Source organism: Paralichthys olivaceus, chromosome 4 (assembly GCF_024713975.1).
Source record: "Paralichthys olivaceus isolate ysfri-2021 chromosome 4, ASM2471397v2, whole genome shotgun sequence".
NCBI lineage: Eukaryota > Metazoa > Chordata > Actinopteri > Pleuronectiformes > Paralichthyidae > Paralichthys > Paralichthys olivaceus.
The window spans coordinates 10,234,332-10,249,765 of record NC_091096.1 but is presented as its reverse complement, the minus strand read 5'-3'; the positions used below and the strand labels follow the sequence as shown (position 1 = coordinate 10,249,765).

Genomic DNA, 15,434 nt, shown 5'->3' with positions numbered 1-15,434 from the left:
TTTTTCATTTCATTATTCAGTCAGATGTTGTGTTCTTCTGAGACGTTTACGCTTTTTATCCCCCAACAAATCAGTCGAGTGTGACACATCCCGATGTGCCAACATTTTAGATGACAAAGAAGCTATGGTAGTGGTCATGAGAAGCAGTTAACATCCTTCATGTCGAATGAAAAATACAACCAAATAATTAAAAGCGGTTAATTCTGTAAGACATCTTAAAAACACTCTGTACAGCTGCAGTAATTTATCCACATTTATCCACATGCCCCTTTGCAGCAGGTCTGTCATTATTTTTCTGGCTTTGATACAGAGACATGAAGCTGTAATTCTTAATCCCATCTACAAAGCTCCAGTTGTTTTGGTAGAAACGGAGCACATCACTATATCGAATTGAAGCAGTGAAAAAATCTCCTTCAAAAGGAAATAAAATAAAGTTTTGTTTCGACATCAGTGCCAATAAGATACCCAAGTTATTTTTCAGTCTCTTACATGTTTCTCTATAATCCACTTTTGTAATTTAACAAAATAAGAGAAATTACCCAAAGTGGTGAAGGCTCACTTAACAGAAGCAGCTTTGCAACAACTTGAATTTCGGATTTGTTGGCAGCTTTCATATGAGACTGAGTTAAAAACTGTTAATAATGTATGCAACACAATCATTGGAGATGAAGTGTTCACCCCTATCCATTTGTTTGTGGGCGTGTATGTTTGTTTGTTTGTTTATAAGCAAGATTACAAAGAAATAACTGAATGGATTTTCACGAAACTTGCTGGAGGGATGTTTTACGAGTCAGGGAAGAACCCATTCAATGTTGGTGCGGATCCGATTTAAGGGGCAGATCCAGAGTTTTCTTTTTCACTTTCTTTAATATTGCAAGATCGATGTGGCATTTATCAACATTCACATGATTTTCCCAGATAATTCATTTATATTGAAGAAAAGAAAACCAGGTACATCTGGGGGACATGTTTATGAGCGTGTGAAATTTGATGCAGCTTGATTGAATTCAAGTAGACTGCTACTGAGTGCCACTCTAGTTCAGTACTGTAGTTAGTATTAATGCCCAACGCCAACCTCTACTCACAGCTCACTAAACTTTACCTTTAAAATGTATTAATTTATCAATAATAGGCATCTTTTAGCAGATTTTGTCAAGGTCTAAAGATAGATGGGGCTGTGTGCTGCTACAGAACAAAAGCCCCTTGAGGCAGATTTGTGATTTTGGGTTGTATTAATAAAACTTGACTCGACTTTAACTGGTTGTCACTAAAGGTTTGTGAAATTGCAGCTTACGTGGGTCTGTGTCCTCAGCGGGTACAGCCTGCTCCTCCCCACTCATTAAAACCAAACACTCACTGGGGGCCCGTACTGTTGCCTGCCATGTTGACATGGCAACAGGAGGCTCCTGGCAGGGGAAGAGGGCTCGGTTGTTGATGGGAGAGCCGGCAGTGTAAACACACACTCTGGAAAGTGGGTACACAATGGTAAACAATAAACAACCCTTATTTAAATGCTCAAAGGATCCAACACACACACACACACACACACAGTAAAGAATATAACAGCCTCAGGTGGGTGAATTTATGAATCAATATTATTCTGTTCTAACGATGGAAGGCTCAAAATATTGGCTTTAAGAGGGAGTCCTTGCTCTAATATTGTTGGTGTATTATTATGAGCTATGGGATTTCCCCAAGGGGAGGAAAAGCGTCCCCTTATCTTCTTGTCTTGTCAGACCATAGTGTGTTTTTATGATTTGGCTCGGGAGACAGACCTATCGTCCTGGTCTTTGGTCCACCTCACAGATCGTCCCATTGGCCTCGTCTCATAGCAGATCCTGACAGCACGAGGGAACTCCTGAGGGGACGCTGCCCCCTTCTTCCTCACCTGCAGACTCCACTGGTCTCTATGAAAAGGCAGAGAGCTGCCATCCTGGGCACCGGGGGTTTGGCTACACAGCAGAAAGAGCTGGTGCTTCTGCCTCCATCGGTTAGAGGGCCAGGAGATAAGTTTCTGAATAAAGGCTGCTTGTGGGTTCCCTGAACTGACCCCTGACCTCTCAGATGCAACCTCTGATGGGAAGCTAGACATGGCCGACACAGAGGTGACGTCCACCTCTTCAACCTTTGACACGTCGAGGTCACAGCAGTCCAGCACTAAGGTGAAATCATCGTCACTGGTTGTTTCCCATGAATGTGAAGAATATTTATTTTTTGTTTCCGCTGCAGTCTTTGACTTAATCCCAGACAGGTGCTTTAATTCACCTCCTTGTCTGTCTCTAGCACCAGACATCTTCTCCATCCTCATCTTCCCAAGTGCTTTTGTTCCATCCTCTGTTGTATCCGCTTCACGAAATCTGCACACTGACCCATCCTGGCTCCCTCCGCCGTCTGCAGTGCTCGCTCCATCACCAGCTCCACTGTCATCCTGCTCAGCATTACTTCTCCCCCCACAGCACGGCTCCAGGAAGAGCACAGCACTGCCACTGATGACCCTCCTTTCGAAATGAACAGTCAAGTCGAGCACATAATGTCTGACGAGTATGTGATTAGTGTTGGCTCGGAGTGGGAGGTCGTCCGTGTCGGGGTTTACATCTTTGTGTGTTTCCATGTCACAGAAATGGGGTCCAAGGAGGCAGAGGATAGAGCAACCTAAGAGGACAGGGCACAAATACAACTTGATTTATATGTTTTCTTTTCTTTAATTGGGCGATGGAATGTATATTTATTATCTTGATCAATGTTAATGAGGCAGTAATATTAAAACTGCTTAGCCAAATGTCAGCTTACTGTCTGCAGTCTAGCCTATATTGAGGCTCTCCTGCTGTATATGATAGTTTTTTCTGTTATAATTCTTTTCACTTCACCCGCCTGGGGCATGGGGCAGGTTTGGCAAGACAGAGGTGCAATTACCATTTACAGCACAAAATCCTCACAGGTTTTTCAGTGCAGGAGTATGCTCATAAATTTAAGAGCGCATAGAAGCAAGGATGATATATACAGCGACAGGAGAGGGGGGAAAAAAAATCAGAGAAGCCATCATGTGTCCCATTACTTTTAGAGGTTTGCTAAAAAACATTCATCTCTGACCACTCACAGTTTATGGTTGTTTAAAACAACTTATTAAATGGCACCTGCATTACAGCTTTGTACAGATCAAAATGTTCACAGCTTCAAGGTCAACTGCTGAATCCATAAAAGATGCTCTGCCTCTGCCACAATCAGCTATTTCACTCCGAGACAAGGTCCTGGATTTGTTACAAACATGCACTTTCAATAGTGGATTTTAATATATCATTATTGAGCACATACACTACCAGTAATTATTTATATATAATGTATAGAGTGTAGACCTCAACTCTTTTGGATACATGGCCAGTTGCTTGTCTTTACCCAGTAGGTTTGTATATAAGAGCACAATCTGCAAGTTTGCTTGAGAGAGTAGTATCGTGAAATCTATGACTGAAAGTGTATTTATAGATAGTATATGGTATTTAATGGTATTAAAAGGTCCAGTGTTATGTTAATATGCAGTTGACAGGGATCTACTGGCAGAAATTGAACATAAAATAATCCTAGTGATGTTTTCACGTAACATGTAAGAACCGTTTTCTTGCCCTTTATATTTAAATACTTTATATATACATCAGGAGCCGGTCCTCTCTTTGGAGGCCGCCATGTTGTTCCACGATATCCCAGACCGGACAAACTAAACCTTTTGAGTTTGTATGATAACTGAAGCACTGACAGGTTCTCTGTCATGTTTGGAAGGGGAGGGTGAGGTGAGGGGTATTCAACTGCAAAATGACACATCACCACTAGATGTCACTAAATTCTACACAGTGGACCTTTAAAAAAACTTTTTTCTTCAATAGCTTCCATGCGACTCAAATAAATAGCAGATTGTTCAACTAATCTTTATAAACAAGAACACACCAACCTTAATGCTCTTTACAAGTAATATAAATATATATTTGTTTTACATGACATGGAAACTCTTCATATGTTCATCAAATATATGAAGTCTAATTAAAAACAATGCAATTAAAACGGGACTTTATTGCTGGTCCCTAAGTCAGAGTCCAGTGAAACATCCAAACTAGAACTAACACGCGCTTGGTGACGGTCTCACTCTCACACACGTGTACACAGATATTGTGAAAAGACACACGACAGCTCAGTGACACGCTGTGAGTCATGAAAAACAGACAGAGGCGAGTTTAAGTTTTGAACTTTGGAGGATTAGAGCTTACTCGAGTCCAGGCTGAGTTCACATCAACAGTCTGCTCTCGGTCATTTCATGAGTCCGGAAGTGAAACGAGAGAAACTGCGTCACCCGAGAAACTGCAGAGGATCGTGAATTTTACAAAGCGGCTGACAACACACACGAACACCGCAGCTCCGCTCCTCTAAAGTCTGAGGACACAAGACTGAGTCGTTCTGACTGAAGCTCAAACAAACCTGCTGCTGTCCATGTGGGAGTCGCTCCGTGACGACGTCAGAGTTACGCGACGGAAGCAAAGTTGTAGTTCTTCTTCAGGATTCTTCCCGCTTTTTAAAGCCGGTTTGTAGTTCAAATGATGTCACATGTATAAGATTAATATGAAGAAAATATAACATTTATAAGTCATAAAGATTTTAAATGGTTTTCACACCTGTTATTGTACTTTTTTAATAATGATGACATTATTATCATTATTATTTAGTAACGGTACTTTTTTGTCCTTTTAAATCGAACAAAATAAATCTTTTAAAATTCTTATACAATTTACTTTTTATTTATTCCTCTTAAAATATATATAAATTAACATCCCATAAGGAGAACAAGGTGACTGGGATATGTGAATATCTCAGATGTGCATATAACTAACCTGAAAATCTTTATTAATAGTTTAAATAATGACACATGTAATTATATATTAAGTTTTATTCAGGTGCTTCAACAGCATTGAGTGAAGGACAAGTTTAAATTCCACATTTAATAAAACAACAGATATTAACATAAAAATAACTCTAAGAAACATAAATGCAGTCTCCTGTGGTTGAATACCACCAAAATATTTTTATAACACCGGGTCTCAGGAATATCCTGCACGTTTCAAAAGTAGGTATACATTTTGTTTTTTCATATTATTTAACAATTCTAAAAATAAAAAATCATTTGACAGTTCATAAATAATAGATGTAACTACAAACGGAGCAAAAATGTATTGAAATGACTATTAGTAATGTATAGGAAGTAAGATGTATACCCACTTTTGAAAGTATATACGCATTTCTGAAAAACAGTAATGAGCTGCAACATAACATGGATGAAATGAGCCGTTTCATGGTTGTCAAATAAAATATGGTTGTCACTTTTTTAATACTCCAAAGCAGTAGTATACATTTCTCTTCTGGAATGTATTCAGACACAGAGTTAACATGATTCACGTTGCCAAGCAGTGGAGTGACTTTTTTTTTAAATTATTGCATTCCTGGTTAAGGATCTCACTTCTTAAGAAAATAAGAAAATAATTCGATTTGGCACTGCGTGTATCGTTGGAAGTGGTCTATCTACAAACAGGTACTGAAACTACTGGAACATACACTGAGGTTGTAAAAGCCCACTCACCTGCCTACTGAATACTATTTCCAAGTAGTATCATCATTGCTGTTATTTATCTAAAAAATACATTTCCATAAAATAAAATGCAAAATAGTTTTTCATACCTTTGTAAACATCTCATGGAATGATATCTCTACTATATACAAAATGTGGGTTTTAAAGATAAGGTATGAGTAATTTGGAGCCTCTATTTGCGTCCTGTGAAGTTACATTATATCACCCTTCATAAGTTAAGCTACACAATAAGGTTCTGTATGTCCAACAACAATAGGACAAGAATGGCCTCAAGAGTTACCACAGGGAATCGTATCTATTTTTTTTATTGTGCAGAAATCCATCCATACCCATGCTACTCTAACTGGCACAGAGTGGAATTTCAGAGGCCCTTTAGCAAATGAAAATCATTTATCATCACTGAGTACAAAGTGACTTCAGTATGGCACTAAAATCTCCTGCTACAAACATGATCTAAACAAGCACACGACCGTCCATCCATACATTTACATACAAATACAAACACAGGACAGGATCATTACTGGCACACATACAGGCCCTGGGCCAGCAAGGACCTCGGAGAGGAACTCCAGTCTGTGTCTACTAGAGGAAATGTTTGCAGCATTATTAGGACTTGCAGTTATATTTATATAGAAAAAAAGGAAATCAACAGAGCCAAGGCATCTGAGGATTTTACAGTGAGTGCTAAACAAGCTACACTTTGCTTGAGAATCCAACCCCATTGTTTTCTTTTTATGTGCTCACTCTCATTTAACCCTCCGTAACAAACAACTGTGAAATCATAAACGTGGACATGCAGCACAAAAACACGCGCACACACTGCTCGATCGTTGTTGGACACAATGTGCTGCTCCCACACAAAGGAGTTCTACGGTATCACCAGCAGTTCCTTTACTTGTTTTTCTTGTCTTCCATCTCGTCTTCTCTTTTCCTCTTTGGGCTGTGTGACAGTCTCTTCCTCTGTATCCGTGATGCTTCGATTTCAGATGAGCCTCAGCGTCTCAGGAGTTTTCCTCCTGAGTTCTGCGAAAACTTAGACGTTTGAAGGAATCCCTGTGAGAGGGAGAGGACAGAGGATGGGAGTAGAGGGTAAAAAGAAAGAAGCAAGAGATGAAGTATGAGGAGGAGGAGGAACAGACAGGGCAGTAGAGTCATGAGGTGAATGCATGATTTTAATTTCAATTATTAACTATTTGCAACTGGAATAGTGGCAACAGAGCTACATGTACCTCTGCCAATCAGGTTTTCTTTTCTCTTCTGTCCATCAGCAGTATTACGCAAAAATTAAAGACTTAATATCCGGGAAAGTGGAAGGATGGGACATGGGCCAAGAAAGAACCCATTAAATTTTGATGCATATCCAGGAAGTTATTTTCACTTTCTTAAACATTTAGATAGAGAGAGTTTTTTTACATTTAACCAATTTTCCAGGTAATAATTCATGGATGCTGATGAAAATGATAATCAGGCATGTTTAGGGGACTGGTATCTGAGTGTGTGTAATTTGGTGTCGCTCAATTGAATTTAAGGAAACTGTTGGATCTTGGCAGAGGTATGTTAATAATATTTCTATAGTCCAACTGATTGAGGAGGCTCTCATCACATTCCAATGTCTGAGTAATTGATAAAATGAAATACATGCTTATCCCTCAGCACTGAAATTCATTTTTTATACGATATACCAAGGTCATCATGGTCAATCATAAAAGCATTTGAGAAATCCGTCTTTATTAAGAGTGCAATCTGAATATGGTTCTGGGTTCAACTGTCTGTGGCTATAGTTCAGCTATCAATATTTGTAAAGGCGGCACAGACACTGTGATTGGATCTCTGCTCGAATCAATTTGCTATTTCCACCCTGGTCTCTTGTGACGACAGTATTGGCTGTTTGACCCAGTGGCTTTGTTTACCTGTTCTCCAGCCGAGGCCTGATAATGGGTTTGTAGAGCTCGGGAATCTTCCTCTCCAGCATCGGCCTCAGGTTCTCTCTCAGGCGGTTGTAGTTCTTCTTCAGCTCCTGCTGGTATTCCTTCTGGTCCAACGTGATCAGGTGCTTGTTCTTCTCCACTGCCTCGCCACACCTACAGGTGGGTGAGCAGAGCAAGTTGGCTTCAGTCTGAAAACACATTTTCTTTAAGGCCTCGTTCATTGATGGTATTAACATCCGATCTTGTGATCACTCAGGACGGATGTTGATACCGAGTCTGAACAGGGTCTAAATGACTCTACATGAGATGAAAAAAGACCTGAGTGTCCTCATTGACCTTTTTAACCTTAACTTAAGGATTCTATGCAAACAAATCTTGCAGTAATTGCCTCTCTATCCTCAAACCTTCAGAAATGCACTGTACAGTTTCATGCTAACAATGTCCTCTAACTACTTGACATAAATTGGACCCCTTGCTAAAATGCTAAATGAATATCCAATGCACTTCACTGTAAGGTACTCCTATATGCCCATTAGAGCTTTCCAAGTACCTCTGCTAGAATGTCAACTGTAAATAACCCAAAGAGCTGTTTCGAAACAGGACTGCAGAGGATAAACTCACAAATGACTAACAAATAAAAATCTTGTTCTGGAAAAAAAGCCCCCCTCGTGATAGACAACCACAAGTCTGTGCTGGACCGGGAGAAAAGGAAGGAATCGGGTCTCCCATGTATAATGGCCAACATACATGGACTCTGCAGGAAATCCGAGAGACGGAGGATGATTGCAAACACATGTCTGAGTTTATCTCTTAGCTTTTAATGAGGGTAATATCGAAACTGCAATGTCCTGTAACAGTATACAGTAAATATGTGGCGCAATAAAAAAACAAGGACAGTTCACTTAAAATAAGTATTTTCTGAACCCATAAAAAACTACATCTAATACGTAGCTCTCTATCTAACTGTTGAACTTTTTAAAATATATTTTTGAGATGAACATCTACAATATCCCAAGGTTCTTCGTTCACAAATTCACTGAATAGGAGTTCTTTCCTTAGTCGCATACATATGTTTTCTGAGCTGCCTTTAAAAAATGTATTGTGTGTTACTGGAGGTTACTGGAGGTAAAGAATACAAATATGTGCGTAGGAGAGGTGAGACTAGAAACAGAAAAATTTTTCTTCCACTGTTAAATAAACAAAAGTGGATTTCAACATGCGCTGAATGCACTTACACCATCCGCCATGCTCTGATCATGAAAATAGAGCTGACTTCAACAGTGAGCCTGACCACACCTCATTTTAAGACCCACACACCCATGGGAGCTGAGATGGGCACAAGTGCATTTGCTATTTAAACATGGGCAATGGACGGGAAAATGACAACTGCAAACATAGGAATGCTTGGCTTCAAGATCCCATTGGTGAAATTGTATAACGAGACAATATAAGATTATTTCATGGTTTAATAAAATCTAGTTGTCCTAATATATAATTCCAGCCTCATCATAAATAAAAAGTCAACTATATAAGTTGTTGGGTTTTGATTTTAAATGTGAGTTTTAACTTATTATGCAGGTTATTAACTTGTAGAATTTGTTTTATTATTTTATTACAGAAAAGCAGAACAGTGAACTAATGTGATACCATGAAAACATTCTTATTATGGCCATGTTGATGTAGATCAACGACCTTCCCTGAACACCACAGTGCGCTGGTTTACAGTAGTTAATAAGCATTGTTTACAGCAATGAGGTGCACAGCAGGTTACATGTTACATGTGAGGCCTGATCCCTCAGGGGGACGTACTCTGTGTGACGGGAGAGATTCAGCTCAGTGGGTGAAAAGATGACCAACATTGACAAAAAAGATTTTTCCTGAGTGGATTTTTTTTAAGAACGCCCCTGTCAATGACATTGGCATAAAAAGAGTCCAGTGCCAGCCTGCCTAGATTTAGGAGAGGAAATAAACCTTTCTGAAACTACAGTAAATATTTGCCATCCCGGTTGTAGCAATCAAGGCAGCTGGAATGTGACATGAGGGCTAGAAAATGAAAACCACCTTTTGGAGGCAAACATGCCCAGAGGAAGGAAACACACACACACACCGATACACAATTGCACACAAACACGCCTCCTGCACAAAATCAGCATATCCTGAGACAGGATGGTTTAAATTATGTTCTGAATATTCAAAATATAGTGAAACCTTTGGGAACAATAAACATTTGCAATTCCAGTGCTCCTTTGTCATTGTGGGACATGTAAAAAATATTTCCCCTGCCACAATGGGTTATATTAATTCACAAGCCCACTGGCTGTTTAATACCTTCAAATACTATCTGGTTTGCAGTTATCACTTCCATCTTTGCGTCTTGACTGACACTCGGCTTCAACAGGAGCAACTCACAGCCATCTGTGGCGCTCTTTTATCTTCCTGAGTATACACGGAGCAGGAAAAGGAGACTTTCACTTCAAGTCGAGCCTCACAAAGATACTGCATTTTAATTTCTTTGAAGTATTGTTACACACTTCCACCTACTGAGCCAGGGCCAGCCACCGGTAACAATGAAGAGAAGATGAAATGTAAATGCAAGTAAAATAGTTGGGGAAAAGTATTCTTCACATTTTTGTGGTGTTTTTCTTGTATAACTCTGGTACACTGCATTGTCACTGTAGGTGGTGCTTCTTTGATCACATCTTACCTCATTATAAACTCTTTGAAACACAGACGCAGTTTATTGTGGTGACGGAAGAGCTTCGGGTCTGCTGGGATCTCATTCAGGAAGACCTGGGCCACCTCCAGCGGGCCCTACAACGTGGGGAGGAGAGAGAGGAGGGGAAGGGAAAACACAAAGAGACAAGAGTTAGAGAGACAAAGACAGAGAAAGTCGAGCAAGGAAAGAGAGGAGTTGGAAGAGGAAGTGTTTGAGAGCGTTTGGACAAAGGAGGGATGAGAGTGCCCCTCATTCGCAGGGGGAAATAACTTTGCAACTAAATGCCTTTATGCAGCTATAACAACCAAGATGCCGAACTAGAGCATGAGGAAGAAATCAGATTAGAGAAGGAGCCATGATTAGCCTCCTGCAAGGCTAACGTCACAGCTAACCCTACGCACACCAACCATTTGGCTCCCATTTGCCGAGAATGAGTTCTTGTTATCTTAACTTATATTCATCATAAAACCACAGTGCGCTCACACAGCACCCGCATCATGACAGGCACAGTTAAACAGCTCTGATTAGCATCATAAACGCATCTGAGCCCTCGCTGCTTTGTGACAGAGCTGCAGGCACACACGCACACAGAAACCCTGCAGCCTCTTGTACTGAGTTATTTGTTTACAGAGTTACCGAGCATTAGTGTTATGTATACAACCGTCAGGTCAGAGCGAGGGACCTGTCAGATTAGACACTGGACGATAAAGCGCAGGGGGGGTGGGGGAGCGGAGGCGCTGCACTGAGCTCCATCATTACTCCCTGTGTTCAGCGCGCTGGCAGGACCTGGAAACCATCAGATGAAAGAGACCTCCGGTTCAGCGCGTCGCACAGCGCAGACATGAAAGCAAGAGGGGCCATGAATTGACGTTTTAACTAAATCAGGGGGAAAAGCAAAGGGAGGATTAGGGTTGTGGGACGCGGTGAAGGCTTTGATGTGCCATCACTGTCATGTCTTCCACCTGCGCTCTGGGACTACAATGGTGCTGTAAATGTGATAAAGATAAATAGAGGTAAATTATTCTGGTTTATTTTCCCCCAGCACATTAGGAGGGAACACTCAATGGACAAAAGAGCCATGTAGGATGAGAAGTGCGATCATTGCAGGAGAGAATTGGTTAAATGTGAAGTACGACATAATAACAGCAGACAGCAGGAGAGGAAAACAGAGGCAGCGCCACAAAATCTTCACAAAATCTCTCCCCACATTACCTGGTTGACAGTGGCTCCCACTGAGCCTTGCAGCAGCATCTGTAGCATCTTCGCATCAGGCTGTTCTCTGTGTGTGGCGACCGCGAGCTCTCTAGTCTTCTTCTGCATGTCCTCTATGGCCACCTCGATAGGAGTCAGGTCAAACTGGAAACAAAGGTCAAGCAACGTTGTACACATTTGTTGCCGCCGTGTGGAGAAAACCATCACTAGATGTTCTACGCCGTAAAATTCTGCACTTACCTCCTCTTTCTGAATGACGTTGATGCGAGTCTTGACGTAAGGGAAGGCGTGCATGGTGGTGAGGATGGTCTTCCTCTTGTACTGCTCGTAAAGTTCGCCCCGCGGCCGCCCGCTCTTGGTGAAGGGCGTGGTGTACATGAAGCGCCGCAGGTTGAAGTTCTTCTCGAAGTTTGTCAGCCGGTCTTTCATCTCGTAGTCATCAAAGTAGGGCTCCACGTAAGTGATCTGGATGTACGCCTGGAGAAGAGAGGTGGTTTAGTTTTTTTTCTTCTTTGGTCATAAATCCAGGCTGTCATTGTAATAACAACTCTGTACTTTTTTATGTATTTATTTATTTTGCCAACAGCTATCAGAGGGCTGAGCGGAGTTTTGCATTCCTACCCTCTGGACTAATCTTTATTTTTAGGTCTGTTGTTTTTCACATGGCGTGCATACTTTCAAATCTCCTCATGTTCTCATCTTCTGACAGTTTTGCCACATGTGCACTTTCCACATAGTCAGCTTTTGTGATGTATTAAATGTATTTTTTTTCTTTACATATGTGTGTTTCATTGTCCATAGCTTGGCTTGATTTATTTTCTATGTCTTATGAAAGCAGACTTCCGTTCCAGCTTAGTGTTTCACTCAGTTAATTTAGTGTTACATGCCCACCAACAGAACAAAGATCTCTTTTTTTTCTTTATCTCTTCATACATTTGTCAAGACTAAACCTGGGATTCCAGTGGTTGACTGAATTTTGACGAGGAAGAAAAGATCGAAGTGCAGAAGAGAAATCTGAGAGCAGATGAGTAATGTCTGAGGATGACTGTGCTTTAATTTGGTGGTTTTGACAGAGTGACGTGTTTGGAAGTGCATCTGTTCTTTTGCTTTCCATTTTGGGGCAGATTTTAATGCCTGTATTTTAATGCTAAAAAATAAATGAGCAATTACCATTTCATGTCTATATTATAGGAAATACAGTAAATTGAAAAGCATCAGTATATCACATGACTTTTCTTCACATTTAATACTGTTTCCTGTTTTAAACACCTTAATCCATTACTTTGCTTTATACCTACTACTTAACATGCGCTCTATAGTTTTTTGGTTCTGTGTTGTACAAATACATTTAATGACAGAACAGATATATAGCAGCTATTAGTCATGTGACATTACAGTGTCCTACCTTGTTGGGGTTAAGTTGTTTTCTGTCCACTGGTGTAGAGTCCTTGATCATCACCAACGTCTCCTCTCCAAAACACTGACTGTAGAAGTTCTAGGAGTGGGGGGGGGGGGTGTTTGGGTGAATGGGTAGATTTGAGTACAGATTCAATGTTTTTATTACTATTCAAAGCGATAAGTCAATTTAAGAGTGAGGCTGACATTGTTTTGCTCTTCGTGACATTATTTCAGCAGCACCATCTTCCCCTTCTCCTCTGCGATCACACATCAACATGCACACACATAAACACACACTTTCCTCTTTCGTACCTCCAGCCTGTGTGATATCTCAGGCAGATGTGTGATCCCTGGCTCCTTGTAAATGAATTCTCGTTCATCCAGGTCACCAAACTTGGCCCCATAAAAACCCACCCGGAAATAGGTTCCAAACATCCTCTTATGACCCTGGAGGGAATCAGAGCACATTTTGTTTTAGTGTCTCATCAGTATAACTTCAGTCACATATTCTTTTCCATTATGGTGGCAGCTTTTTGTGGGTCTATACTGTGAAGAATACTTATGTTTCTTGTTTTTTTTCAAGGATTTGGGTTATTTCAAGTAATTTTGAATTGATACGTTATATGAGCAGTATATAAAAAACTATATATAGAAATGTAGATATGCATATCATTTTTAAATTGCTTTTATTCTAATTCTGCAAAAGCTCTTTCAAGGTGATCTACTATAGTATTTTACTATGTGTCAACCTTAACATTAATAATGTCAACCTTAACATTAATTATGTATTTGAAAAAGTCCCTTCAGTCTCTTATAGTTATTACCTTTTTAATGATGTTGTCAAAGGCTCTCTGTAGTTTGTCATGAGTGGATGCCAGTTTTCTGAAATCTCTGCGAGCCTCTAAGATCGGTATGATGACCTTGTAGACTTCATTCACAGCCTCGTAGAGACCACCCTGAGAAAACAGCTGGTTATTATGATCACACACAATGTTGTGTGTATGTATATTAGCTAAATAAATCATGATTTACTGTTCTATACTAGCAGGAAACCCAATGTAGATTATTATTAGTCTATAGTACAGATTTGTGACACAGCTACAGGTTTCTATTTTAAAGCTAAAAATAAATATCATGTGCAGCGTCATTGTCTCACATTGCTGAAGAGCTCGGCCGCCTGCTCCAGCAATCCCACCAGGCCGTTCTCTGTGAAGTAGCGTCCCGAACACACGCCGTCCTCATCCGGGGACAGGATGTCATCCGACACCGCCGACTCTTCCAGCACATTGGGGGAGATGTTCTGGGGAAGAAAAAATCAGTCAGCTGATCAATCAATTAGCCCCCTTAATCAGATAATCAATCACGTGGCTGGCTTTGAAAGGAGATGTCCTACAGTGGGAAACGGAACTAATTTGATGACCATCCGATCAATGACCTGCTGACTGCTGGAGCGAGGAGTGTCCTGTACCAGAGCACCACAGAGGTCTGTGGCACTGCTCATCGATAACATCATCGTAGTTACTGTTTGTTTTCACGTCAGGGGAACAGACTGTTGACTTGTTCCCACAGGAGCACATTTTCCCCCCTACGTCTTCAAAGACACTGTGTTAAGCAGAGCTACCAGGGGACCATATTTATACTTTGACGTTGTGTGTGTACAGCTCCCCCCTCTGGACACTCATCACTAAATTTGGAAGTGATCCGTGGGGGGAAACGTGTGATGTGGTGTGTTGTGCCAGGGAGGGGGTTTGCCTCCTTCCAACAAAACAACCAACAGCCACAACAAACAGAAACAGATGATGGAAGGTTATTTAGACTAGCTGTATTTTTCTTTGCAATGAGTCTTAACGTGTGTTTATTGATATTTCTGTGTGTGTGTCTGTATTCGCGTCGACTACCTGGAAGGTGACACTCCCAACAGGCAGGTACTTGTGATCCTCCAGCATGCTGAGGTACTCGGCCACCAGGGCAGCAGCGTGCACCAGACACATGGCCGACTCAGTGTAACACTTCCTGTTGTTGTGCTTCTCGGCCATGTTCTGCAGCCAGGTCAGACGGAGGTCAGGAGATGTCTGATAGCCCTTCGCTATCCTGTGGAGGGGGGAAGAGAAGAAGGGGGGGGGGTTTCGTCTGAGTTTTTTTTCCTTGTCCTTTATTGAACCAGCCTTATTGAGAACAATATCTCTTTGTTAATAACTTGGTCAAGAAAGTTAAACATTAAATATAAATCAGAGAACATATGCAGGCTATGGAAACTGTCACACACTACAGCTTTAATACATTTGTAACTTATGATGGTCAGTAGAGTGGATACCTCCACCAAGGCCCAACAGTTTTCCATCAAACTGCACACACATAAATATCAGAAGGGTTTCCACAGGTTTCGATAAATCAATACAAGACCTATGTCAAGTACCAAAGGTATGAAGAATTTCAGAGCCCCAGGATTACCTACACTTCCTTATAATTGAAGGTAAGTTGAAGTAGCCAAGACTTTTAAAAGGCCTAAAATTCAGAAGACTACAATTTAGACTTTTTAGACCCTGCAGAAACCCTG

The 15,434-nt window shown here is 40.9% G+C and overlaps 2 protein-coding genes across 15 annotated transcripts in view; both read right to left on the bottom strand.

Annotated features, from left to right (window-relative positions):
- The window catches only part of aopep (aminopeptidase O (putative)), a 70,007-nt gene extending 65,476 nt beyond the window's left edge, over window positions 1-4,531 (bottom strand). For 11 of the 13 annotated variants that reach the window (XR_011240888.1, XR_011240889.1, XR_011240887.1 and 8 more), the window contains exons 1-3: window positions 4,254-4,492; window positions 1,776-2,652; window positions 1,295-1,464 (exon numbers count right to left, since the gene is read on the bottom strand). Coding sequence is in view for 8 of the 13 variants with exons in the window: in XM_020102742.2 (XP_019958301.2) it covers window positions 1,295-1,464; window positions 1,776-2,611 (1,006 nt within the window). In the remaining 5 variants the exon portion in view is untranslated. Of the gene's footprint in view, window positions 1-1,294; window positions 1,465-1,775; window positions 2,653-4,253 lie in introns of all 13 variants that reach the window. The other 2 variants (XM_020102740.2, XM_069523647.1) reach the window with 2 other exon arrangements.
- Window positions 4,532-4,912: 381 nt separating this feature from the next.
- Window positions 4,913-15,434, bottom strand: part of dock8 (dedicator of cytokinesis 8) — a 54,945-nt gene continuing 44,423 nt past the window's right edge. For both annotated transcript variants that reach the window (XM_069523639.1, XM_069523640.1), the window contains 10 exons: window positions 14,776-14,968; window positions 14,034-14,177; window positions 13,702-13,833; window positions 13,190-13,324; window positions 12,885-12,974; window positions 11,720-11,956; window positions 11,480-11,623; window positions 10,256-10,362; window positions 7,534-7,704; window positions 4,913-6,676 (listed from right to left, as the gene is read on the bottom strand). In XM_069523639.1, the coding sequence (XP_069379740.1) occupies window positions 6,625-6,676; window positions 7,534-7,704; window positions 10,256-10,362; window positions 11,480-11,623; window positions 11,720-11,956; window positions 12,885-12,974; window positions 13,190-13,324; window positions 13,702-13,833; window positions 14,034-14,177; window positions 14,776-14,968 (1,405 nt within the window). In that variant the 3' untranslated portion in view covers window positions 4,913-6,624. The remainder of the gene's footprint in view (window positions 6,677-7,533; window positions 7,705-10,255; window positions 10,363-11,479; window positions 11,624-11,719; window positions 11,957-12,884; window positions 12,975-13,189; window positions 13,325-13,701; window positions 13,834-14,033; window positions 14,178-14,775; window positions 14,969-15,434) is intronic.